This window comes from Rhinolophus sinicus, chromosome 5 (genome assembly GCF_057876585.1).
Source record: "Rhinolophus sinicus isolate RSI-liver-muscle chromosome 5, RSI-T2T, whole genome shotgun sequence".
In the NCBI taxonomy this organism is placed as follows: Eukaryota; Metazoa; Chordata; class Mammalia; order Chiroptera; family Rhinolophidae; genus Rhinolophus; species Rhinolophus sinicus.
Window position 1 is genome coordinate 94825448 of NC_142505.1, and position 25991 is coordinate 94851438.

The following is a 25991-nucleotide window of genomic DNA, read 5'->3' on the forward strand; positions in this document are numbered from 1 at the left end:
GTTGCAGTTAGACCTCTGTGTCCTTTCTTTATGTGAAGACACATGGGTTTTTATGTTAGAATGTATGGCTACTGGCTGTGTGTTTGTGTCACATGTACAGACCTACTTTTTTTTTTTTTTTTTTTGGTGTTTTGAAATTTTTTCAACGGATGTGACCAGCTTCTGTGCTCTGCCCTTTCTCACTTCAGGTAATGGGTTTTGGTCTCTACCTGATGGATGGCAATGTCAGTAACATTTACAAACTGGATGCCAAGAAGAGAATCAACCTCAGCAAAATCGATAAATTCTTTAAGGTCAGCACCTAGGGTTGGGGCTGGGCCAAGGCTGAGGGCTGGCTGGTCTCTCGGGAAAGGAATGAAACCAGCCAGCAAGCAATGGGTCTTGCTGATTGAGCTGAAGCGCTAAAGACTCAGGAGAAGGAGAATAGACTGGCAGGGCCTCCAGCGACCCTTGGTATTGGAATGTACACTGGAGAAGGCAGCCCCATGAAAGGCAGGCGTGCTCTTGAGTCTCAAGATTCAGCTGGGATTTGGCTGGGAGGCCTTACGATTCTTTTGGCATACTTTTCCTGAAACCCCTTGCCCTCTAAAGAAAGATAGGCAACCCAGAAGACAGCACCGACTTCAATTTTCAGTATAAATCAGAGCTCACAGAAGCAGAAGGATTAAAGACTGGATTTTAAATTGATTGACATTTACAAAATCACCTCCTTTCACCTGGCCCATCAGAAGCCACCTCGCCTGGCCCCCGCCTCTGAGCAGAATGCCTCCATCGTACACTCAGTCCGTTCCAGTGCCCCAGAGATGTCATCTTCTGGCCCCAAATCTTGAAAACTAAAATGGTGCAGTTAAGTTAAGCCTTTGAGGTTTTTGCCAAGGGATTTCCTACTTTGGATTTGAATTCCATGTTAGTTGATTCTAACATTGGGCACTGCAGGCATGGAGTAGAACCTAGGAAGTCAGACATGGAAAAGCCAAGTTTAACATTTAAAGCAGACACCCTCGAAGGTATGAGTTGGGAGACAGCAGACTGGGCCTGAGTCTCACTGACTCTTCAAGGTTAAGGGGAAATAAGTCACCAAAAGGCATCCTGTGGCGTGGCTTCTTTCTGAGGCTGGAACTTTCACTTTTCTTTGGAGCTGCCCCAAGTGAAAACAGGGCTCATCTCAGAAGACCCTTGCAAAATCTACTTCTGCCTTCATCAGCATGATGAGATGGGGTGGTTTTAGTCTGGCCCTGCCACTTAATAGCTAGATGACCTTGGGAAAGTCACGAAACCTCTCTGAAACTGAGTTTCCCCAGTTCATAGGAATGCTAAGGGTATCTACTTTATAGGTTCCCTCGAGGGTTCAGTGGGATCACACAGGTAAGTCAGACCCCTGGGTTATAATTCTGGCTTCTTCCTTGACTTCTAGCTAGTTTGACTTAGTGACTTACGCTGTCTAAACTTCAGTTCTTCATCTGTGAAATGGGGATGGTAATAGTATTGACCTTCCAGGGTTATTGTATGGATTGAGATACTATTTTTTGTTTGTTTGTTTGAAAGACTTTTTAAGGGAAGTTGTAGGTTCACAGCAAAATTGAGCAGGAAGTACAAAGATTTCCTGTATAACCCCCGGCCCCTGCCCCCAGGCACAGCCTCCCCCGTTATCAACATCCCCCAGCGGAGAGGTGCACTTGTTATAACTGATGAACCCACACTGATACGTCATTGTCACCCAAAGTCCATAGTCTACATTACATGAGGGACCACTTCTGGTGGTGTACATTCTGTGGGGTTGGAAAATGGAGAATGACATGTGTCCACCACTATGGTATCATACAGAGGAGTTTCACTGCCCTAAACATCCTCTGGTTTTGAGGTGCTTCACACAGTGCCCAGTGCCTCAGAGGCGGACAGTCAGTGCCAGCCTCCCCTCCATTGGTCCTGGTTTTCAGATGGGCCTTGTCTGCCCTCTGGTGTTGGGTGTTATGATTTTAGTTACTTCACACTGTGGAGTTGTTTTAGGAACGCCATACTCAGCTAGCAGCGTCCAGGCCCCCACTCCTAGTCCAGACTTCCAAGCAGCAAGGCTCCTCTAATCCGACAAAGGGTCCTTCCCTGGGAGGCCAGCCACCTGCTCCTCATCTTTTATCCGTTCTGCCTTCTGGAGGACGTTGGACATGTCACTTTGCCTCTTGGGGCTCAGTTATTAGAACATAGGGTTGGCTGGAGGCAGGGGACTGGAATGCTGGTTGGGGCTCTTTTGGGTTCCAGGGTCACCCAGAAGCATGATCGGAAGCAGGGACGAAGCGTCAGCCCGGAGGCCCGCGGAGGCTGCCTCCCAGCTTCCGCCTCTGTGTCTCACGCGCGGTGTTTGCTTCCTTTGCAGCAGCTGCAGGTGGTACCCCTTTTCGGCGACATGCAGATAGAGCTGGCCAGATACATTAAGACCAGTGCTCACTATGAAGAGAACAAGTCCAAGTGAGTGCCTGCCGTAATGTCTCTCGGCTCCCGCGAGCAGGCCCAGCCCGGGCAGGGTGCTGAGGGGCCACTTCAGCCCCTCCGCCCTCCCCAGAGCCCTGGGCAGGTGGATTCCAGAGCGGAGCAGCGGAGCGTGCTCTGAGCCCTTTTGTATCTTCCCTTTGCTGCCAGGGTTCAAAAGTGCTCAGAGCATAGCGTCGCCCCCTCTCTGTCCCAGCCGTGAGCCACGCTGCACAGAGTGGGACAGCAGGAGTCCTCCATCCTTGAGAAGGGGGAAGAATGGCTGGCCCTCAGTGGTCAGGTGGAGTGAGATGGCATCATTCTTTCTCACCCTGATTCTCTCCTCAGGTTTTCTGTCCGTGCAATAAGTATATCATGGAGTATATGGTTTGGACAGTTCCAACCGCGAAGTGGGTTGGCAGCGTCACCTTAGGTCATTTTGTAAGCCACCATCCTAGGGAATCCATGATAAGATCTGGGGTGTCAGTGCCTCATGGGAGTTGGGGGACATCTGGCTACAGCCTTTATGTCTGGAGTTGTTAGGAGGTTTCTTCTGGCTGCATCTCTCCTAAAGCTGAGTGACTTTGACCTTACCATATGGGGAGGGGCCACCCATCCTCTAGTCAGAGATGAAGCCTTAAAAACGTGTAAACAATGTCCTTGAACTCCACCATCCTTGAGCCCCTGTGACTGAATCTCACCAAGGAAGGCTGGTTTAGTCGCTAAGTAACCCAGGGGCTGCCAGTCGATGGAGAGGTTTTCCAAGAAAACCATGGAGTCGAGCTCATTTCCTCACGTTTTCTGCATGAATTCTCAACCACCTGGTGTGGGCAGGGTGGGGTATTAGGTTTGAGTGATCGTGACCCCGTCCCTACACAGATAACTCCAAATCAAACCAGTGCCAAAGGACGAACATGGGGAAGGCTTTCTGAGTATTCTCATGAGGGCCACGTCCAGGCTCCTTTTGAAATAGTCAGTTCTTGCCAAAACATTTACGTGCCTTGTTTGGTGGCCATACTTTTAGTCTGTCTCAGGTCATGATATGTTTCAAATGATATACTTCAAAAAACGTTGAGGAAGGAGGAAGGGGTAAGAAGAGGGATGGAAAGAAAGTGAGCCGGTAATGCCCCTTAGAATGACCATGGCGTCCCTCACCAAGGATGGCTTCCGTGCTGCCAGATCACTTGTAAAAGAGGTACAGTCCCTTTAGGTTTCCCCAGTCCCTCCCGAAAGGCCCCTCCAAAGCCAGCTTCAACCACAGAATGTCAGTGAGCTCAGTCAGTAGACAGCTTTGCTTTGCTCAGATTCCAGCCCTTTGTAGCCCTCGTGAGGCTGCTGATCCCTCCTCACTCATATAACTGGTAAGTACCATGGACACTGGGCATCTGGAAAAGCCTGTGAGTGGGTCTTAGAGGAGGAGGAAGGGCTGTTCCATCAGCCTGCGGTCCCCACAGCATGGGATGAGCAGACTGTCTTGCTGGTGGTTGGGTTACCTCTTGGTTCTACCCAGGGGAGCAGCCACCTTGGCTGGGCACCAGGAGCAACAAGTGAGTGGAAGGAGCCTGTCCCAGCAGGTGCCCAAGACCAGGACCCGCTCCAACCCTGTGATTTTCTGCCCAGGTGGACGTGCACCCAGAGCAGCATCAGCCCCCAGTACAACATCTGCGAGCAGATGGTGCAGATCCGGGATGACCACATCCGCTTCATCTCTGAACTTGCTCGCTACAGCAACAGTGAGGTGAGCACGCTCCGGCTGCTGGGATGGAGGCCCGTGTGGGCCCAGAGTGAGAAGGGGTAAGGACCAGCCAGGAAAGAAACCACCACGGGGATAGCAGAGAGCAACAGTGAGGTGGGGGAGGACTATACATGGCAGAATGGCCAGGAGCAGAACTGGGTTTGATTCTGGTTCTGCTGCTGACCACCACAAATTATTCAGCAGCTCTGTGCCTCATTTTCCTCCTCTGCAAAAGGAGGGGTAAACGTATCTGGAAAGGTTCATTGAGAGGATGGATTAAGCAATGTGATGCATATTGGTGCCTAGCAGGTAATAATAGACTAGTGGTAGTAATTGGTAGAATGCACACGATCCGAACCATCTCCACCCTTGATAGCAAGAGAAACAGACTTCTGAACACATATGCCCATAAGACCATCAAATTATTTAAAATTGCACAGTAATGAATGATCATTGAACAAGTCAGAAAATACAATTAGAGACAGAATAAGTGCGCACACCTCAGAAAAAATACGGATATGCAAAAGGAAGGAAAATCAGTCACATAAAATCCTACCACCCAGAACCAACTGTGATTAATATTTGGGTGTATATGTCTTTCTGGATCTCTTCTCATATAAAGCCTTTGAATAAACACATGCGTTGGTTTACTAACACAGGTCTTCTGATTTGCATTCCTTTGTTACCTGGCACTCCTGGATGACTGCACTATCCCATGTGTGCTCACTGGTTCCACCATGTGGCTGGCGGCCGTAGTGCACATGCTTTTCAAACCCAAACTCAGAAAATGCCTTTGATCAAAGGGCAGCATATTTGAAATGAGGACAGTCAGACACATGCAGGAGGTGTGGTCTTTAGACCCGTGGACAAGGACCAGAGTCCAGCCCAAACCTTTGGCTTTCTTAACCAGATGTGCCAATTGACTGAACTACAGCTATGGGAATCATTTAAGGCCTCCTTCATTCCTTGTCAAGTTTTGGTGAGGTTTAAGAACAAGTCTGGCACACGGTTATTTTTTAAATTATACACGTTATACATGTGTATTTACAGACAGGTCTTGTTAGTCACAGTAGTTATGTTCTACAAAGTGGCCATGAACACTGAATTAGCGAATAGCAAACCATTGCTCCTGGGGGCAATACATAGTTAGGTTCCTATGACCTCTGGTCACAACACTTTCTTCATCTCATCAATGCAGAACCTTGTTTTATGTGCTTTTCTGGCCAAAGACACCTTATGTAATACACCAGGGGTGCCAAAAAAATGTGTACACATTTTAAGAAAGGAAAAAAACTATAAAAATTTGTAATACTCAATATGCACTGATGAAAGAAATACAAGCCACGTTTGACATCTGCAATGACAAGAGGTGCTCAAAGAGGTTACCATCAATGTCCAGACACTTCTGATTATGGCCAACTACTGCTGGAGCAACGTTGACCAAAGTGTCCACTTGTATACATTTTTTTGGCACCCCTGGTATATATTGTTGATTCAGTAACATGGAATGCAACAGCCAACAACACTCTAACTCCTGCCTGAACAAAGCTTACCTAAAACATGTGTGTTCTCCTTAAGGCCCATTGTGGCCTTCTTGCACTTAGGAACCCTGCATAGCACTTCAGTGCCAGGCTTGGGGCCATATTAAATAGTGAAATCACCAGTAAAAAGTACAAAAATGTGAAAAATGTGGCACTAAATAAGCCACAAAGAGGGCCCTTGTTTACAGTATGAAAGCTGAAGCGAGAAGGCAGAGCACCGGCTGACTTAATCTCAGCTGGGAACATGACCTAAATTTTTCGTCGCTCTGCCTGTGTCTACAAATGACCACGAAGGTGCTGCGACTATTGATTTTGAGTAGGCGAATTCACAAATGAGGAAGAGTCGCTCTGTGTGTATGTGTGTGTGTGCACATATGTATATATACACATGTATTATGTCTGTGCATGTGCATATGCATACATAAATATTATATTTCATTGTGGACTATCACACATTCAAATACATGTTTGTCTTCACCATGTCTAATGAATGAGTTGTGAAATCAAGGTATTCAGAGTCAAGTTGCTTTGTGACACACATTGGTTCATGTATATAGTTGATATCTCTAGGTAGGTAAGTGTTCCTGAGTCTATAATACGCATTTCCTCTTGTAAATGGCACTCAAAAAGTTGGAAGTCGCTGCTCTGAGATATACCAGGATGGTTGTAAATCGGGCGCTGGTGTCACACTGCCTGAGTTTGAACCCTCAGCTGTTTTACAAGCCATGCAGACTTCAGTGAGGCCCTTACTTGTCCAAGCCTTGGTTTCTCTGTCGAGGGGGGTGAATAATAGCAGCTCTCTTGTAGTGTTTTTTGAGGGAATCAGTGAAATAAAGTATAAAAGTGACAGTGAGGGTGACGGCCGATGCTCCCCAGGTGGTGACAGGCTCCGGGCTAGATAGCCAGAAGTCGGATGAGGAATACCGCGAGCTCTTTGACCTGGCGCTGCGGGGCCTGCAGCTTTTATCCAAGTGGAGCGCCCACGTCATGGAGGTGGTAGGTGTCCCGGGGCAGAGGCCTGCCCCTCCCCCACCTCCTTCGCACCCACTTTCGTTCACTTGGAATCTGTCTACCTCTGCCTCTCCTGGGACTCTTTAAAACAGCTTTATGGAGATATAATTCACATACAAGACCATTCATCCATTTTTTAAAAATGTAGATTCATCGGTTTTCAATATTTTTATAGAGTTGTACAACCACAGTCAAATTTAGAACGTTTTTATCACCTCAGAAAGAATCCACATGATCACCTCCCATTATCTGTCTCCTGCCTTCCTCTTGCTTCCCCTCCCCCCTTCCCTAAGCATTCTACTTCCTGGCTCTATACGTTTCCCAATTCTGGATGTTTCCTCTCAGGAGAATCCTATCACATGTGGTCTTTGGTGGAGGGCTTCTTTTACTCTGTATGTTTTCAAGGTCTGTCCACATTGTAGCACGAATCAGTACTTCATTCCCTTTCGTGGCTAGTCTTCCATTGCGTGGACACGCCTGCTTTTGTCTATGCATTCCTCCTCTGAGGGACTGTTCCCACTCTCCCCAGTACTCCTGGAAGCTGGTTCACCCCACCGACAAGTTCTGCAACAAAGACTGCCCTGGCACGGCTGAGGAGTACGAGAGGGCCACGCGCTACAACTACACCAGCGAGGAGAAGTTTGCCTTCGTCGAGGTGGGTGCTGGCCCCCGAGGCTGCTGCTCAGGGTCCCTCGAGGTGGTTCCGAGCAAGACGGCAGCCTGGGTCTGCCTCGTGGGCATCTGCTTCCCTGTCCCCTCTCCTCCCTGTCAAGGTACTTAGGACCGATTAGAAACCCGTTCTGTTCTCACAAATTCAAAGGAAAGTGTTCACTCCACTAGAAACATGGGGAAAAGGAAACCAACAGAAGAAACAGAGAACAACAAGTGGCAAAAGAGATAAGAAAAATACCCCAAGTGATGAGTGCTCAGAGAGAACTACAGATTGAACCTAAGATGAGATAGAGTGTTGACCAGGCAGGGTGGTGAGGACTTAGAAGATTAGCAATGCCTGTTACTGGCTGAAGTGTGGGAGATAGACCTTCTCAGATCCTGTGAGTGGCCCATTTCCATTTTATCAGGGCAATCTTATCATGTGTTTTAAAGTTTTTAATGTGCGTAAACTTTGACCCAGAAGTTCATCTGGGAATATATCCCAGGGAAATAAGCCAACTGTGCAGAGGCATTTACATGGACATTTATCACAGTACTGTTTATAGTCCCAAAATATGTGAAACAACTGAAATGTCCTTTCATGTGGGACCGTGTGAAATAAATGAAGGCACAGCTTATATTACTGAATACTATGCAGCCAGTAAAATGGAGGTACTGACGGGGAAAGATACGCACTGTATGCTGTTAAGTTAAAAAACAGGTTAAAGAACAACATGTAAAATGATCCCATTTATACCCAAATTAATATACTTTTGCATATTTGCTCAAAAATGAAGAACGTAAATATTTATATTTATATATTGACAACCATTAACAGTGGGAATTTCTGGAGGGGAGACTCTTCCTGCTTTATAAACTTCAGATTTGTTTTTTGTTATTGTGGTTGGTTAGTTTGATTAGAAAAAGATATTTCAATTTTGGGGGGGAAGGAACTCCTTCATACTAAGTTTTGAGTGACAGCTACCTCTTTCATGACCATCTGAAGCCTAGAAGTCAGAGACCTGGATTCTAGCCCTGAGCCCAACGTCACTTCTTTTCTGTAAGTCTCAGCTTCCTGCTCTGTAAAACGGAGCTGATAATCTCTACCCACTTCCATCCCAGGGTTGCTGAGAATCAGCCACAGTCAAAGGAGATTAGTGACGTCCAGGAGCTGTGAAAACTGTAAAGGGTCAGACACATATAAGGGGTTCGAGTGGTTCTTTAGCAGATCTCCAGGCTGCACTTTGAAGGACTGAGGCTCGGGTGTAGTTTCAGGCGGGAGACCAGTTGTAATCACACTTGGCACTGTGCTGAGTGCTGCCCTGACCTCCTGGCACTTTCCCTGCTAACAGTCAGCCCGGAAGACCGTCTCCCCATCCTCATCACGTGGAAGAGGACGTCCTCTGCAAGCGTAATTAACATGAGACTTACAGTCAGAGGGGACAGGCAACTTTGTAAGACTGTTCACTCCCTCTTTCCTTAACAGAAGGAGGACACGCGCACTGTAGGTAATTTAGAAAATGCACCTCCCAACTGACTCCTACCCTCACCTCATGAAATCATCCAAAGACAACCACCAGTAACATGTCGCTCTATTTCCGTCTAGTCCTTTACGTGGAGAGGTTTAATATTTGTTATTTTATTAGTAAGACACTTAAAATTTTTTTAGAGAAAAATAGTTCCATACAGCATTTAACAATAAAACACGGCAAAAGCAGTAACCTGCGCCATCACGCTCCTCCACACTCTGTGTTCTTATAACCAAGTAACTATTGGTCATTGGTGAGTCACATGGCCCAATGTGAACACGTTTCTCTCCTTGTACAACTTTTGTTTTTCCTAGAGCTACCAATTGTGAGAATTCCATATGTAGCCTAGATACCAGTACATACAGGCTAGTACAGGGGGAGGGAGTTGAACACGTCATGATGGGTGTGATAAATGTGGTGGCTGTCAGGAGGCTGATGGGGCACATGATTTCCCCTCTGAATTCTGAACCAATCTAGGAATTAGCACTTGAGGCTGATGGGGGTCGGGGGGTGGGGGGGTGTCAAAAGATCAGGTTTATTGCTGGTAAAGCTGGACCAGAGAATGTGGCTTCCACCCAAGGCCACACCAGACTTCCTATTTCTCCCCCATCCCGTTAAACCTGTCCCCTGGGAAAAAGGCAAAGCAGCTGCAGAAATGCTTGCCTCCCTTCCTCGGGAGGAGGAGGGGATGCTGAAGAGAAGACAGGAACCCAGAGGAGAGGGCACACACCCTGTAGAGAGACAGATCCCAAGAGAGAGTGCCAAGGTCAGACTGTCCTCCTCACCGACACTTGTCTCTTCACCTCTGCAGACAGACAAGTGAGTTAAGCGCTAGGGAGGACGCAACGAGAGGGGCAGAGGCTTTCCCCCCAAGACTCCTACAGGAACCTGATTTTATGGACTCAAGCAGCAACTGGCCAAATGATTTCAAAAGCAAAGATGGTGTAACTTCTTTTAAAATGTTTATGGTAAAATGTTGTGTTTGGTTTGGTCTGTGGGTGCATGCTCTGTGGAGAGGCCTGCAGAAGTCAGAATGGTACTCAAAATGTGGTCCATGGACCAGCTGCCATCTGTCACCAGTCAGCAGTAAGACAGGGAGCTGGTACCAGAATGAAAAATAAGCTGCATCATGAAGCTCGCTCGCTGTCCCATTTAGCTGCCATCTTCGCTTTGTAGCAGACTTTCTTGATGTAGGAGGCAGAGTGGTGATTTCCATCCTGGCACACGGATCTTACCTCGCTCTGAACGGGCACTTTGAGTAGCACTGCCTGGCCTCGTGCTTTTGGACGTCTCACACAGCACACTCCCTGTGACGTGGTGAAGGGTGCTGAGGCACGGTGAGCCTGACCTTGATCTGTGCCTGGCCAGGTGATCGCCATGATCAAAGGCCTGCAGGTGCTCATGGGCAGGATGGAGAGCGTCTTCAACCAAGCCATCAGGAACACCATCTACGCGGCCCTGCAGGACTTTGCCCAGGTGACACTGCGGGAGCCCCTGAGGCAGGCGGTGAGGAAAAAGAAGAATGTCCTTATCAGGTGGGTGTTTGGATGGCCCTGTTCAGGGGCACATCAAAAATGAGGGATGTGAGGTGCCGGCCACAGAGGAAGTTTCCTGCTCAGTCAGCTTCCAGGGCAGCCTCTGAACACACACAGACCCTTCCAGCAAGTTCCAGCAAGTTTTAGGAGGCCTTCTTAGGAGATTGGGCATTTGAGATGAATGCCTCCTCAGTCTCTGGGTTTGAGGCCCATTTCCATCACTGTCTAGCTGTATGAACTCAGTCAAGTTGCTTCCCTTCTCTGCACCTTACTCTACCTCACTTGTATAATATGGAGGATAATGGTCCCTACTTCATAGGCTGTTATAATGATGAAATGAGATGATGCGTGTGTATACCTAAGCACACAGCAGCATGGAGTACGTTTGCAAGAAATATAAGCTATTATTAAAACTTTAAATATACAGAGATCTAATTGGACTAATGAGACTCTCCTATAACCAAAAAAGAAAGAAAAATAGCCGTCCTGCCTCACTCAGCTTCTCTCCCACTGCGCAGGCTCAGAGCTGAGTTCTCGTAGCCAGTGGGCATCACAATCACCTGGGGTACTTGAAAAGTGCACACTTCGAGACTGCACCTCAAATCTCTTAAACCAGCATCTCTGGGGGTGGGGTCCAGGGTGAACATATTTCACAGGTACCTCAGGAATTCTAAGGCAAGCAGTCCTGGGATACCACAGACTCCACAAGTAGGCTTGCAGTGTTTGCCTCCTTCTAGTAAAACCTGGTCTGAGCCTCCGTTCTTCCTTCCCAGTGTCCTGCAGGCAATTCGGAAAACTATCTGTGACTGGGAGGGGGGCCGAGAGCCCCCCAATGACCCGTGCTTGAGAGGGGAGAAAGATCCCAAAGGTGGATTTGACATCAAGGTGCCCCGGCGTGCCGTGGGGCCCTCCAGCACGCAGGTAAGCGGCTCCAGGCACAGGCCAGCTCTGCTGACTCAGAGGCCAGCCAGGCCATGGTAGGTCGTCCTGGCTGGGCCATGGGGCAGTGGGTTTGGGGTCCTCAGGCAGGAGGGACAAGGTCCAGCAGCTGCTCTAGTCTTATTCCGCCATCTTGTTTTGATATAGGGGGGAGGACCACTGGCTTAAGATTCAGGAGACCTGGATTCTAGTCCTACATACCTGTGTGGCCTCGGGTATATTACATAATCTCTTTGTGCCTCAGTTGTCTAATCTGGCAAATGGGGGTAATACCAGGACTGGAAGGAGGACTTTAAAGTGGAATCTATATGCATCTATCCTGTCCCTCTTTAATGAACCTTGGCCCCTTCCCCTGCAGTGACATCCTAGCTTGGGAATTCACAAGTTCTATATCTAACTTGCTGTGTGATCTTGGGAAAGTACCTTAACCTCTCTGAGCACTGATTATCTTCTCCATTCAATGATAACTTTGGATGAGATTATGTTACTGACCAAATACCCCTTTTATTATTCCACACATCCCCTGAAAAGCACACATATTGAAAGCCCTTGACCCCTTAGAGAAAGTCTAGTAATCAGAGATATTCAGAGTTGTCAACCAGAGCTTCTGAACAACAGAGTTGCCTGTGGCTAATCCAAAGCAATTGTAAAATTACAGGGGAAAAGTAAAAGTAAAGAATGTAGGCATTTTAGTTGAATCTTTGCCATCTACTTATGGATAGTCCCTGGTGGGCTTTTGAGGTAGTGGGAAAAAACATATGGATCCACTGCAGCTTTTAAAGGTCTGCCAGGCCTCGGACGCCCCAGGCTGGGAACTCCTACTTCACATGACCTTTAAGCCTCTCTCCGCTCTGAAATCCTGAGTCCATGAGTCATCTGAGATGAACCATCTGAGGCCTACCCCTGACCCTTCCCACTGTGTGTGTGTGTGTCTGTGTCTGGGCAGGGGTGCAGGGAGGGGACAGGGGTGAGAAGTGTTCTCAGCACTGTCATCGTCACTTCCCTAGGCTTTACAGCCCGCAGGCCAGTTTGCACTAATCTTGCCTGCTGGTTGTGGAACATCCCCAGGAAGCCTCTACAAACAGTTCTGTGTAATGTTAAGGGCCAGAGACCTTTCCAGCCCCAGAGGGGCTGAGCAGGGCTTTCGGGTATTTCTGTGAATCCTGAGACATGAGTGAGGGAGAGCCAGACAAGGCAAAAGGGAAACTGGAAAGCAGGAGGATAAGAAAGGATGACCAGCATGCAGAGAGAGAGAGAGAGAAGGGTGGGGAGAGGAGAGGAAGAAGTATTTATACAGACAACTGAGAGAGAAATGTCACCAACAGTGAGGCCCCATCACCACCAGTGAGTCACGTTAGGTGGCACAGATGCATTTAAGAGGCTCCTAGACAGAGCTGGGAAAGCCCTTAGAGACAAACTAGTCCCAGTCCCCTCCCCCTATTTTACAGATGGGGAAACTGAGGTCCAGAGAGGGGAAGTGACTTGTCCAAGCCACAAGGTGAGTCACAGGTTGAGGTGGAACAAGAACCAGGTCTCCTGACTCCCACCCCAGGGCTCTATTAAGGTCTTCAGAGCACAGTAGACATGGGTGTCTAGCATAGCTCGGGTGTTGACTGTTCTGTGAATCAAATGCTCTGTTCAATAAAAGTAGGTGGGAAAAGAGTTCCCCCTCTTGTGAATGAATTGGATTTTCACATAGTTAGAATTTGATGGAATCAGTCATCACCCACATGGATAGGTCTCGAAGAAGTCTTTCTTTGAGGACTCCAAAGGCCATCATTTGAACAGTGCTTCTCGATTCTTAGGGCTGATAGACATGCCCCCTGACAGGGTTGCAGAGGGCGGACTGTCTGATAAACCGGCAACCACGGTAGTTCCTTTATCAGGAAGGGAAGTGCTATGGTAGGGACAGCATGCCACTCCTTCTGTGGCCATGCTGCCCCGCCCAGTGCCAGGCACATGATGGGTGAGGTCCTAGAGAAGGCCCAGGAGCAGCGAGGACGGACATGGTGGCAGAGGGAGGTTGGCTCATCTCAGAGGTGGTCGGCAAGTGGCCCCTAGCAGTCGTGGCGGCTTTCCCACCGTATACAATACCTCTTGCTTTTCTCTCTCTCTCTCTTTTCTCTCTCTCCCTCTTCCCTGTCTCTCCTGCCCTCCCGTTCCCTCCTCCTCTCTCCTATCTATGTCTTAGGCCTGCCAGTGGTCCCCGCGGGCTTTGTTTCACCCCACTGGTGGCACACAGGGCCGAAGAGGCTGCCGACCCCTGGTATCACACCGCCTGGCTGGGCTGGTTTGGGTGCACTTCTCCAGGAGGCAGCAGGAATGGACTAGCCTGGCTCCTCAAGGCCCCTTCCAGCCCTAAGATTCAAAGACAAATGATGTGGAAAGATCTAGATTAGCACTTGTACCCTTTGCACTTAAGGCCCTCTGTAAGTGGGAGTTAATTGTCTAGTAGGCCTCCTGTGTAAGTACCAATCTACACCCACATTCCCCCCAGCATTTGGGCAGGCTGTACAATGCAGCTGGTGCCAACAGAGGGTGAAATGCCTCAGCAATGGATTCGAAATGCTGAGAATCATACACTTGAGATGGTGGGGGACTTTTCCGGATCATATCCTATTTCAGAGTTTCTCAGAATGTTAGAGCTGAAAGGGACTGGTTTGAGAAAGCATCTGGTGGAACCCCCTCGTGTTAGCAGATAAGAAAACTGAGGCCCAGAGTGGGACTTTGTTGCCCAAGGTCACACAGCAAGTCAACGGCAGTGCCTGGCCTTGAAAACCCAGTCTTTTGACTCTCAGTCCTGTGCTCCACCCATGGTGCCATCATGATCGTCCAGGAAAGCAGAGAGTGACTCCAGGGTGACGTGGAATGAGGTTCTCCTCTGATGCCCACACCCTTGGCTGAGCAGAGCAGGCAGGAACCTGGGCTTTGAACCACCTGGTATTACCAGGTCCACCTACCCAGGGATGCCACAGGCCCCGGGCAGTACTGCTTTCCCGGGCTGGCTAGACTCCCTCTTGAAAGTTGACACGTTCCAAATTCATTTCTCCAACCCGAAACTGGTGCTTCCTTAAGACAAAACTTTTTAAGGGCAGGCATCTGCAGAAAAAAAGAAAAATATAATTGCAGCACGAAGCATCCTTTCCCCCGGGATGGAGTGCCAGCCCCTGACTGTCCCACTTTATTTTCTTTTTCAAGCTGTACATGGTACGGACCATGCTCGAATCGCTCATCGCAGACAAGAGCGGCTCCAAGAAGACCCTGCGGAGCAGCCTCGATGGCCCCATCGTCCTCGCCATCGAGGACTTCCACAAGCAGTCCTTCTTCTTCACACACCTGCTCAACATCAGCGGTGAGCCGCAGGGCCTGGGCAGAGAATGGGGCCCGAGCCAGTAAGGCTGTCAGGCCAGAAGCTGCAAAGAGACATGATTGTTGGTCCAAAGGGCCACATTTTGTCACCAAGGGAAAAAAAACGCACACTTTCTGGTGGACTCTGGGAGCTAGGAAAGGCCAGGCTCAATCCAGCTCTTCTGACGTAGCTGGAAATATCTGTCTGGTGGACATCTGTGGCTAATTTGTCATGGAGTCCTTAGTAGAGGGGGTCAAAAACAGTAGTACACACGCAGACATAGCTGGGTCCTAGCTCTGCCTTTGGATTCTCAGCAGCAGCGGATCAGTGCTCGTTGCTCCTAGCAAAGGAGGCTCCTGGGCTGCACCCCGACCCTGTGTCCCCCACTCCTCTCCTGGTATGATGCAGGCCCAGGTACAGCAGGGCAGAGAGGAGGCAGAGCAGCGCCCCAGGGTCATGAGAGTGGTTGAAGAGCCATCTTAACCAATGCTCCAAAGTTCTCCGTAGAGAGCAGCCTAGGAAGGGCCCTCGAGGTCTCTGAGCAGTCAGGGGCCCAGAATGACCACGTATAAGCAGCCACAGAGCTGCCGTCCAGTTAAAAGCAGGCACCTGGAGACCTGCCTTGACACTATTTGTATAGCAAGCACACTTTGACGCTTAGATTGCTTGTTTTTGGGATGGCTTTGTGGGGGGGTTCACTGTCTCTGAAGCTTAATGAACACTGTCTTCTAACTAGATGTTAGCCTGGCCTGTAAGTCCAAGAGAGTAGGCTCTACTGAACGATCGAGTCCTACTTGTGAGGACCTGTTGTGGACCTAGCACAGTCCTAAGCATGACAATAAAAATGAGTAACAACTGTAAGATCTAAGATCTTTCCGTGCTCCCTCTGTGTAACCCAAGGCTCTTTCCCTCATGCTTTTCAGAAGCCCTGCAGCAGTGCTGCGACCTCTCCCAGCTCTGGTTCCGAGAATTCTTCCTGGAGTTAACCATGGGCCGGAGAATCCAGTTCCCTATTGAGATGTCCATGCCCTGGATTCTAACGGACCACATCCTGGAAACCAAAGAACCTTCCATGATGGAGTAAGAGACAGGATTGGGTGCAGGTGGAGGGTAGTTTGCCAGGGAGCTCCGTTCTTCTAGAACTTTCCAGATGACGCATTGTGCCTGGCCAAGGATCAGGTCACACCGATTTGACTCCGCCTTGCAGATTGGTTTAGAAGCTCACCAGCCCATCTCCCCTTCCTATGCTTTGTCCGTCTCCTAACAGCCATGCCGGGACAATGACCATCTCTGGGGATCAAGGATCTAATATCTTTAACTACCACCGATTTCTTTTAGTCCCAGATGACTTTTTTCAGCTTTGGGTTTATTAGCATCACAGACTTTTGATTTCCATGGGCAGACTGTAAAATAAGTCATTCCCAGGTGGAGGCTGGGAGGCTGAAAGGTTCTCCTTTCCTGTGTATGAACTTGCTTGTCTTATCACCCACCACACCCTATGTCCCAAGCAGGTATAAATCGGCCTGCGCTCAGAGAGATGATTAGTAAGCTGCTGGCCGTTGTCTTTCCCTCCTCAGGTACGTCCTCTACCCGTTGGATCTGTACAATGACAGCGCCTACTATGCTCTGACCAAGTTTAAAAAGCAGTTCCTGTACGATGAGATCGAAGCCGAGGCAAGTGACGTGCTTCTCCTTTTGTTCCCGTAATCGTGTTCCGAGAGGCTGGGCTTCGCACAGCATTAGCTGTCGGCACAAAGTGGGGTGTCTTAGTCCATTCAAGCTGCAAAAGCAAAATACCAGAGACTTATAAACACCAGATATTTATTTCTCACTGTTCTAGAGGCTGGAAGTGCAGCGTGGTCAGTGAGAGCCCTCTTCTGGGTCACACACTTCTCAGGGGGTCCTCACATGGTGGAAGGGGCGAGGGAGCTCTCAGGGGTCTCTTCTAAGGGTCTCTCTGGGGTCACTAACCCCATTCATGAGGTCCACCTCCATGACCTCATCACCGCCAAAGACCCCACTTCCTAATACCATCAACGTTTGGGGGTTCGGATCTCAACATATGAATGTGGGGAGACCATCGCATGGGGGATCCAAGACGTGTTCTGGAGAGTGACCTTTATAAACCTCACGATCATCAAAAAGGACCAAGAGCAGGGGGATGGTCTTTCTTAATTTTCTAATGGGTCTTTTATGGTTCGATGACTAGGCTACTAGTAACAACAGTAATACCACCCATCAATTATTATATATTCACCATTTGCCAGGCACAGTGCTAAGTCCTATATAAACATTTTAAACACTCTTTACAACAATTTTAAGGATGGCTACTATCTATTTTACTTTAAAATCTGAGTGGTCAAGTGTCATTACCCCAATGTCACACAGCTTACAGAGTTTCTGTCTAGTCCTGGTAGGACTGAAATAGCCATCCTCTCTACTATTAAGCTGCTTAATAAACAGTCACTCAGTGGCTTTATTTCTGTAATGGTCAGGATATGCTAGGTTATGCTGCAATAACAAACAACCCTAAATTCTTAGTAGCTTAAAACCGAAGGTTTATTTCTCCATTATGGGTTGGCTGGGGGCTCTGTTCCATGGAGTTCCTGGGACCCATGCGGAGCATTCACTAGTTGCCATGGCAGGGGGAAAGGTTAGGGTAAATCACACTCTGATACTTAAAGCGTCCACCTGAAACTACCTACAGGGTAGTTCACCCTCAGAGATGAACCCCGGGAAAGAGCACGGAGGGCCTGGAAAGGGCTGTGTTCTTTGGGCAAAGATACTCAAAGCTGGTTCTAGAAGACGAGCATGGGGTATGAGTGGGCACCCCCACCTGAACCCTGCAGCCTCTTTGCCTGGAGGAGGCCCAGTGTCCTTGAAGTTCAAAGTCCAGGGCAGAGGTTACCTGCATACGAGGATAGCACTTATATGCCACTGTGTTTTTGTGCTCAGAATAATATCTGGGGTGTAAAATAAAAGACATGAAAGCTCTTCGCATAAAGAGTAATTCTTGGTGGAGCTGAGAATTTGGTGAGAAAGGCATCCAAGATCAACCACCTAAATACAATGTGTTTCCTTTGAAGTTAAACAGCAAACCTGCTTCTACCGCAGCTCCATCTCTTCACAGCCCCACCCTTGGTCATTTCCTGCTCTTGCCATGTTGGAGGATTGGGGTTTGATTGTCTGTGTCTGATGTGAACTTTCTTTTCACCCAAGTGTCACAGTCTGTCACCAGTGTGATGAAACACTGAAATGGCAAGACAGTTCTTTAAAAGCCAGAGATTTTTAAGCAAAATATTTTTAAAAGTTTTAAAATTTCTAATGACTGTCACTTCTTTATTTGCAAAGCAAGGCAAAGGAACATGAAAGGAAAAGACAAGAAAGTTTAGCATGAGAGGTGGTTGGGGGAAGCTGATATGGGTAATTTCAGGACCTGGAGACCTATCTGTTGCGTTCCCCCTGGGCAGGTCCCTTGTAACAGCGAGAAGGGGACCAGTGGACCAGTGGTTTTTGCCTTCTCTGTGCCTCACTGAGAACCTTGAGAGCAAGGGACCAGACTTCCCAAACGTTCTTGGCCGTAGAATCTTCTTTTTTTTCTTCTTTGAAGCGTCTTCCCCACAACACACTTTGGGCAGTCCTACCCGACTGCCCTTTTTGAGTTGCCTAAGTTTCTGTGATAAAGCTGGACAGACCATTGGTGACATTTCCTGCTTCCTCTTCACCAGGTGAACCTGTGTTTTGATCAGTTTGTCTACAAGCTGGCAGACCAGATCTTTGCTTACTACAAAGCCATGGCCGGCAGGTATGAGAGCACAAGTTTTCTGTTACAAAGCCTTCCTTCTTTAGCACCTAAGGAAGTTTGGTGATTCCATGAGCCTGGACTTAATGTTAGAATGTAGGAGAAAGGAAAATAGACAGGTACGATGCTGGACCTCCTGGGGCTTAGAGTCCAGGGGGGAAGACAGACATTAATAAAAACTGATGAATGCACCATGACAAGGGAGGTTACGTACTACCTATAAAGGAAAAGTGCATGGGAATATGGGAATATATGACAGTTAAACCTGAACTAGTCTTTGGAGTGGGGAACTGGAAAGGCTATCCTGAGAAAGTAACATTTGAGTTCGTCTCTGAAGTTGATAGGAGTTAAGTAAAACTAGGTGAAAGATGGGACAGGAAATTATAGGCAAAAGGCACGACTTTTGCCAAGTCCCTGTGGCAAAAGTATAATAATAATAGCGTGCCAAATACCCTATGATGTCATTTATATGTGGATCTGAGAAACAAAACACGAAGAAACAGAACAGAAACAGATTCATAGACACAGAGGAAAAAACCTGATAGTTGCTAGCGGGGAGGGGGTGGGGGTTGGAAAGGGTTTAAGTTTTAATAAGAGGTATAAACTTCCAGTTATAAAATAAGTCAGCCAGAGATATAGTGCACAGCATAGGGAATATAGTCAATAATATCATAATAACTTGGTACAATGATAGGTAATTACTAGACTTACCATGATGATCATTTCATTAGGGACATAAATATCAAATAACTATGATGGACACCTGAAACTAATATATTGTATGTATTAGTTGAAAAGTTCAATAATGATACTAATAATAACAGGCCTACCTCTTAGGACTGCTGAGAGGATGAACGTGATTAGTACATATAAATGTCTCATTCGTAGATGGTAAGAGGCGGTAGGCTTCCTGACAAAGCTAGAGAGAAGCTGGAAGAATTAGAGAAAGCACAGGAGGGAAAGAACGATCTATATCTGTGGTGTCCATTAGAAATATAATGCAATTATAAATGTAAGCCGTAAATGTACTTCTTAAAATTGTAGTCATATTTTAAAAAGGAAAAATAAGCAGGTAAAATTAATTTTCATAGGATATTTTAAGGTAATCCAGTATATCTAAAAATACTATAACGTCAACATGTAAGAATTGAAAATTATTAAAGAGATGGTCTTCATTTTTTTCTAAGTCTCCCAAATCGAGAATGTATTTCATACTCACAGTACATCTCAGCTTGGACCCACCATGTTTCAGTTGGTGCTCCGTCGACTTGTGTGGCTGGTGGCTGCTATCTATTACTGGAGAATGTAGATTTTTAGATCACGTCACTTTCCTGCTGAAAAACTTTTAATGACTTCCAATTACGTCTAGAAATCATCTCAGCTCTTTACTGTGGCTTATGTAGCCCTACATAATCTGGCCCCAGGCTCACTTTATAAACTCATTTTTGCATCATGATCTCCAGCATGCCCTGCCCTGTATCCATATTGGGTAAACATGCCAAGCTAATTGTGCCTGAGAGAGTTCTTCCCCCAGGTCTTTCCATTTTTAGCATTTAGGTCTCTGTCCAAAACCTCTCTAGAGCACTAACACCAAATGGTCCTCTTTGATTATTTTTGGAGCACTTTTACTCTGCAATCTGTGCCTCAGTGTGAAAGATAATGATGGTACACCTAATTCATAGGGTGGTTTTGAGATTAAAAATGATGACGCATTTTGTGTGCATGTGTGTTGTGTGTGTGGGTACACCTGATAATAAATACTCTGCAGATATTTACTATTTGATGTTATTTTATTTCTCTGCTTATTTCTTTAGTATTAGTCTCCCTTCACTAGAATAGAGGCTCCATGAGGACAGGAACTTTGTATCCCTACTAGTTAAAATGTTTCCTATTGGAAACTTTTGCGGTTTTTTTGTAAATGAATAAAAGAGGAGAGCAGATCAACTTCTCTATTGCCTGTCTTTAACTTAGAAATTTTGTTTCACATGGTGAGCTCTTGTTGAAAAGAAATTTGAAGAACTTTGCTCTCAAACATAAAAGAAAAATTGTATATATATATATTCAAAATACATAAGACAGTGTTTCATGGGTAGATCCTGTGGTCTCTTTTCGACCATGGGTGTGGCTGGGCAATTGCAAACCATTCACTGTCGTGTTTGCTGGTCTTATTTAACCTTTATCCCTTCCAGTGTCTTGTTGGATAAACGTTTTAGAGCCGAATGTAAGAACTATGGAGTCATCATTCCGTACCCGCCGTCCAACCGCTATGAAACGCTGCTGAAACAGAGACATGTCCAGGTAATGGTGAAAGAATGCCACAGTGGAACGGGCGGGCGAGACTAACTCTGAAGTTAGCAGAGAAATCAGAAACCAGGACTGCATACTGTCTGCCCTGCCTATTGCCCCATGTGGACTTCTGAGTGTGGGTGTAAAAGCCTCAGAATCTTACAACAATAAAAAGGCATCAGGCTTCTCACCCCACCTGCAGCTCACGTCTGGCAAGCAGTGGCCACCAGCGCCTTTGTCTTCCCATCATAAACTGCAGCCCGCTTCCTCCAGAGGGGACTGCCACTCAGAAATGGGTCAATGTGTCCCTGAGCAGGGCTCGAATGCTGACCTAAGTGAAGGAGAGCTGTGGGCCTTTCAAATGGAGCATGTCAGCCTACCCCCAGCATAGGAATTATGATTTGTTTCTGTGGAGGTGGTTTCTGTTAACCTTTTACCCCAGATGTAGAGGAAATGCTGCCAGGAGCTCAGAAACATCCCTGCTTAAAAATGTTAACGTGAGCTAGGCAGACAGAGTGAGAGACGCTCCAGCAGCCTTTGCACCCGACTCCTAAGCTCTGTTGTCAGCCATGCGGTGGTGAAATGGCTTCTATGCGGTGACCTCTGCGTGCTTATGATGTGGTCCATGGTGTTGGTGGAGACAATGCGGGTGAAGAAGGGCAGAGCCTCCACTGAGGAGAGGAAAGGGGTTACCTCGGAAACCCTGGACGTTCCCATTGCTATGAGAAATCCAAGGGAAATGGAGACTCGTAAGAACATTTTCATCTCGACCAACAGCAGGAGCTCAGTGCTTTTCTTTCGGCCTCTCAGAAAATTCTGTCTATCAGTTACCAATGCAGCCGGAATTAGCCACAGGATATTAAATGCTGAGGACTTTATATGTGCACGAGATAGCTATAAGGGGCCTTAGTCAGTGGTAGAAAATTTACCCAAAAAGGCAAGTAGAAAAAAATGAAACAGTTAAGAATAATCGTTGGGCATCTAGCAAAGTGCAGTGCACACAGTAGGTGCTCAATAAATGTTTGTTGCTTGTTGCTGCCTATGTAGCGTCCATGATAATGCACATGTGTACCCCAGTGGAAATTATTGTAAGCTGTGTTTTCCATCCTGTAACCAGTGCTTCATCCTCCTGCCTTTAAATGCATCCCCATAAAGGCACACAGTAGGACCTTGCTGGGGGGGGGGGGCTGCGGTTTCCATGGGACTTGACTTGGGGCACAGGACAGAGGCAGGAAGAACTTCAGGACTAAATTTAGGATGTCAGCATTGCCCGGGATGCCAGAGCCTGTCCTGAGCCTCTTCCTATAGTCTGAATGAATCGTTTTTTCCCCTCAAAGTTTTACATTCCAAAACCACAGGAAAGTAGAAAGAATAATACAGTGAACACATGTGTACTCTACAAATTCATGATTATGAATTTTACCACATTTGCTGTACTTTCCCTTTTTTATGCATATCTTTTTTCTCTTACAAATACAATAAATATAATATAAATGTATTTTAGTATACATAAATAATATATAAACATATAAATAATATATTAAAATGTATATTTTTAAAATACATACTTTTTTTCTTAGCCTTTTGAGAGTAAGTTGCAGGCATCATGACACTTCCCCCCCGAATACTTCCGCATGTATCTCCCAAGAACAGGGACATTCTCTCATAATCAAAATAGAATTGTCCTACTTAGGAAATTTAACAATATTGTTTTCTACAGAGAGTCCCCATTTGTCCCAGTAATGGCCTTTTCTACTTTTAATCCAATTTCTTATAAGTGCATTACATTTAGTTGTCATGTGTCTCTGCAAACCTTAAGTAACTCTCCTCTCTCTCTCTCTCTGTTCCATGCAGCTCTTGGGTAGGTCAATTGACTTGAACAGACTCATTACCCAGCGCATCTCTGCTGCCATGTATAAATCCTTGGACCAGGCTATCAGCCGCTTTGAGAGTGAGGACCTGACCTCCATTGTGGTAAGAGACTGGGGGCCTGTGGGAGTTCCAATCTGGGATTCCTCTGATAGGAGCCTCGCTGGGGGTTGTTGTGAGACTAGTACTGTGCCAGTTAAAGAGAAGCAGTGAGTCTCTTTCCTATTGGAATGGAACAGGACAATAAGGATCTTGAAATCTCTAGAGATGGCCAACCTTGGGGCACAGCTGCCTGTCCTTTAGGAGTCTACAGATCCGAGCTAGAGGTGAATGGTTCTGTGAAGCTAGGGAAGCATGAGTGTGCAGTTGTACAGGCCCAGAAGGGCTGCGTGCTTGGTTTAATGCTCGGCAGTCGCCATCTTGACATTCTTAATAATTCTTTAGCAAGGTGCCCTGCATTTTCAGTTTGCACCGGGACCTGCCAATTGTAGAGTTGACCCTAATGCACAATCACAGAACAGGTGTGCTCCCTTCTCCTATTAAACAGCAACTTGAACTTTTCTCTGATAATTCTCTCTCTCTAAGAATTAGAATCAACTTGATTGATCAGTCTTTAAGTAAATCAAAGGAAGACTTTAATACTTTCAAAAGCAGATGAGTAGAAGGAATAAGGGAAATAGAAAATTGCCGTTAGATCACCACAGTAATAATTGTTGCTGGCAAGATCCAGCAGTGGGTGCTACAATTAATTAGTGGGCAGAACTTTGAGAAGAATATATTATGATCCCTCTTATTAGGAGATTCTTCGAGTAGCTGAATTCGTAGAGACAGAAAGTGGAGTGGTGATTGCGGAGGAATTGAGAGTTAGTATTTAATGGATACAGAGTTTCTCCTGAGGAAGATTAAATTCTGGAGATAGAATGTAGTGATAGTTGCACAACTAAATGAAAGTATTTAATGCCACAGAACTGTGCATTTTAAAATGGTAAATTTTATGTTATGTATATTTTCCCGCAATGAAAAATTACTAAAAAAATACTTTGAGGAGAAGCAAGATAGTTGCATAGTCTCAAACAATCTTCTTCAAGATATTTATTAACTCCAAAGGGAAGAATACCGTGTTTCCCTGAAAATAAGACCTAGCCGGACAATCAGCTCTACTACGTCTATTGGAGCAAAAATTAACATAAGACCCGGTATTATGTTATATTATGTTATATTATATTATATTATATTATATTATATTATATTATATTATATTACATTATACCCGGTCTTGTATCTCCTGATATGTATTCTTCTGTGGCATTCTTGCCGAAATACATAATCTCAATCTAATTATGAGAAAATAGCATATAAACCCAAATCAAATGACATTAAAAACAACAACAACAACAAAAAAGTGAACAATACTTTTCAGAAAGCATCCAGATCATGAAAGACAAAGAAAGACTAAGAACTGTTAGAGATTGGAAAAGACTAGCAGACATGACAACTAAATGCAATGGGGGATCCTGGATTGAAAGTGAGGACAGAAAAAAGGACTTTTGTGGAAAAACTGGTGAAATTCTAATAAGGTCTGCCATTTAGTTAATAATATTGTACCACTGTTAATTTCCTACTTTTGATAATTGTTCTGTGGTTATGTAAGATGCTTACATTGGTTAAAGTGCGTCAACGATGTGCAGGAACTCTGCTGTTTTCACTTTTTTGTAAGTCTAAAATTATTTCAAAATAAAAAAGTTTTAAGTAGACAAAGTATTAAAAAAAAAAAAAAAGTCATGAAGAACTAGGTCTTTAGAGTCAGAAATACCTGAAAGGCCCAGTCCTGGCCCTGCCACTTACTAGCAAATTATCTTCTATAAGCCTATTTTCCCATCTACACAATGAAGGAAATATTAGAATTCACCACAGAGTGTTGTTGTAAAGATGAAATGAGATTACTGTCTGGAAAGAGCTTTGCATAGTTCCTTGCACTTAATAAATAATAGCTTATGGAAAAAAAAAGATGAGAGGAACATGGAAATTGGGGGCTGCAATGAAACCTTCCCAGGGTGAATTTTCAGCAATATTTAGTAAGAAGACTTGAATCAACTGCCCCCCCTGAAACCTGGGTCACTTACTTTAAGAGACTGTAATATAACAAATGTTCTTCTGGGAGATCTAATTTTGTAAAAAAAATTTCTCTGTTTATGCCAAAATGTGAGCAGTGACGATTGTCTAAGTGGTGGGATTTTTGTTTTCATCTTTTTTGTTTGTTTGTTTATCTGTATCTTCTAGTTTTCCAATAATGAATGAACATATCTTACAGAATAAACAGTTTTGAGGCGTGCATGGGTGTCCATGACCCCTCCCCACCCACCCCTTGAAAGGCACTGAATGTTCTCTTAGCTGAGAACAAAATCAAAACAAGCAGTGAAAGCCCTTCTCAGGTGAGGACAAGAGCCCTCCAGGAGAGTAACCACTTCCTGTGGAGCCTGTTGGAGAGGGCTCACTCCTGTGGGGTCAGGAGGCTCCCACTGACCTTGGCTGAGAAGCAAACCAAGGAATGTGCTCCCCTCAGCCCTTCCCTCCACCTTAGCAATGCCATTCTGAGATGAGATGGGGAGGCCGCTTGATGCTGAGTGGGGAGGGTTGCAGAGATTTCTTGTCAGTCAGCCTCCTCTGGCCCAGCTGAGCAAATGCTCGTAGATTCTCTGAGAGATGTGGTGCTCAGATTGGGAGCTGGCAGCCTGCAGGCTGTGTTTTGTGTAGGCTGAAGAGTGTATTTGAAATTTTGAGCCAACATTTAACATGTGGAAGAATTTGAGTAAAACGACAGAAGCTCTGGCAGCAGCAGACCAGCCTTCCCAAATGGCAACAGTTGCCTAGAAATGGCAAGACGTCCCCATCAGCTGAGCTGTGCTCTCTTTGGTTTGCTGCAAGCCCCACTGGCACCTCATTCACTGTCTGACCTCCCAGGCCTCTCTGTACCTGAGTGTGAGAGCCTGATCTTCTCGCCTACCTGAGGCCACAGAGCTGGGTAACAGTCGCGTGTGGCTGACACTCCGGTTTTCTGGTTGCCTTTGAAGAGCTCTTTGCACTGCTTCACAGAAGTTGCCCACGTGGGTTTTTTATTTCCCCAGTAAACCCACTTTACTGTAGAATGCTGATATGCTTTCAGAAGGCACCTGAACCCCTCACAGGGCCTTTCAAACCCTCTGCACCTGGATGCACTGAGCCCTGCCTCCCACAGGCAAGAGCCCTCCTGATGGGAAGGCCAGAAGAACACAGCTGATGGG

At 46.3% G+C, this 25991-nt stretch overlaps 1 protein-coding gene across 6 annotated transcripts in view; it reads left to right on the forward strand.

The window, feature by feature from the left end:
- CYFIP2 (cytoplasmic FMR1 interacting protein 2) overlaps positions 1–25991 on the forward strand; it is a 110526-nt gene that overhangs the window by 33725 nt on the left and 50810 nt on the right. For 4 of the 6 annotated variants that reach the window (XM_088798760.1, XM_019740295.3, XM_088798757.1 and 1 more), the window contains exons 9-22: positions 189–293; positions 2372–2463; positions 4084–4201; positions 6616–6735; positions 7280–7405; positions 10299–10465; positions 11239–11386; positions 13596–13670; positions 14603–14756; positions 15677–15833; positions 16331–16427; positions 18482–18558; positions 20745–20853; positions 22696–22815. In XM_088798760.1, coding sequence (XP_088654886.1) covers positions 189–293; positions 2372–2463; positions 4084–4201; positions 6616–6735; positions 7280–7405; positions 10299–10465; positions 11239–11386; positions 13596–13670; positions 14603–14756; positions 15677–15833; positions 16331–16427; positions 18482–18558; positions 20745–20853; positions 22696–22815 — 1665 coding nt within the window. The remainder of the gene's footprint in view (positions 1–188; positions 294–2371; positions 2464–4083; positions 4202–6615; positions 6736–7279; positions 7406–10298; positions 10466–11238; positions 11387–13595; positions 13671–14602; positions 14757–15676; positions 15834–16330; positions 16428–18481; positions 18559–20744; positions 20854–22695; positions 22816–25991) is intronic. The other 2 variants (XM_019740331.3, XM_088798759.1) reach the window with 1 other exon arrangement.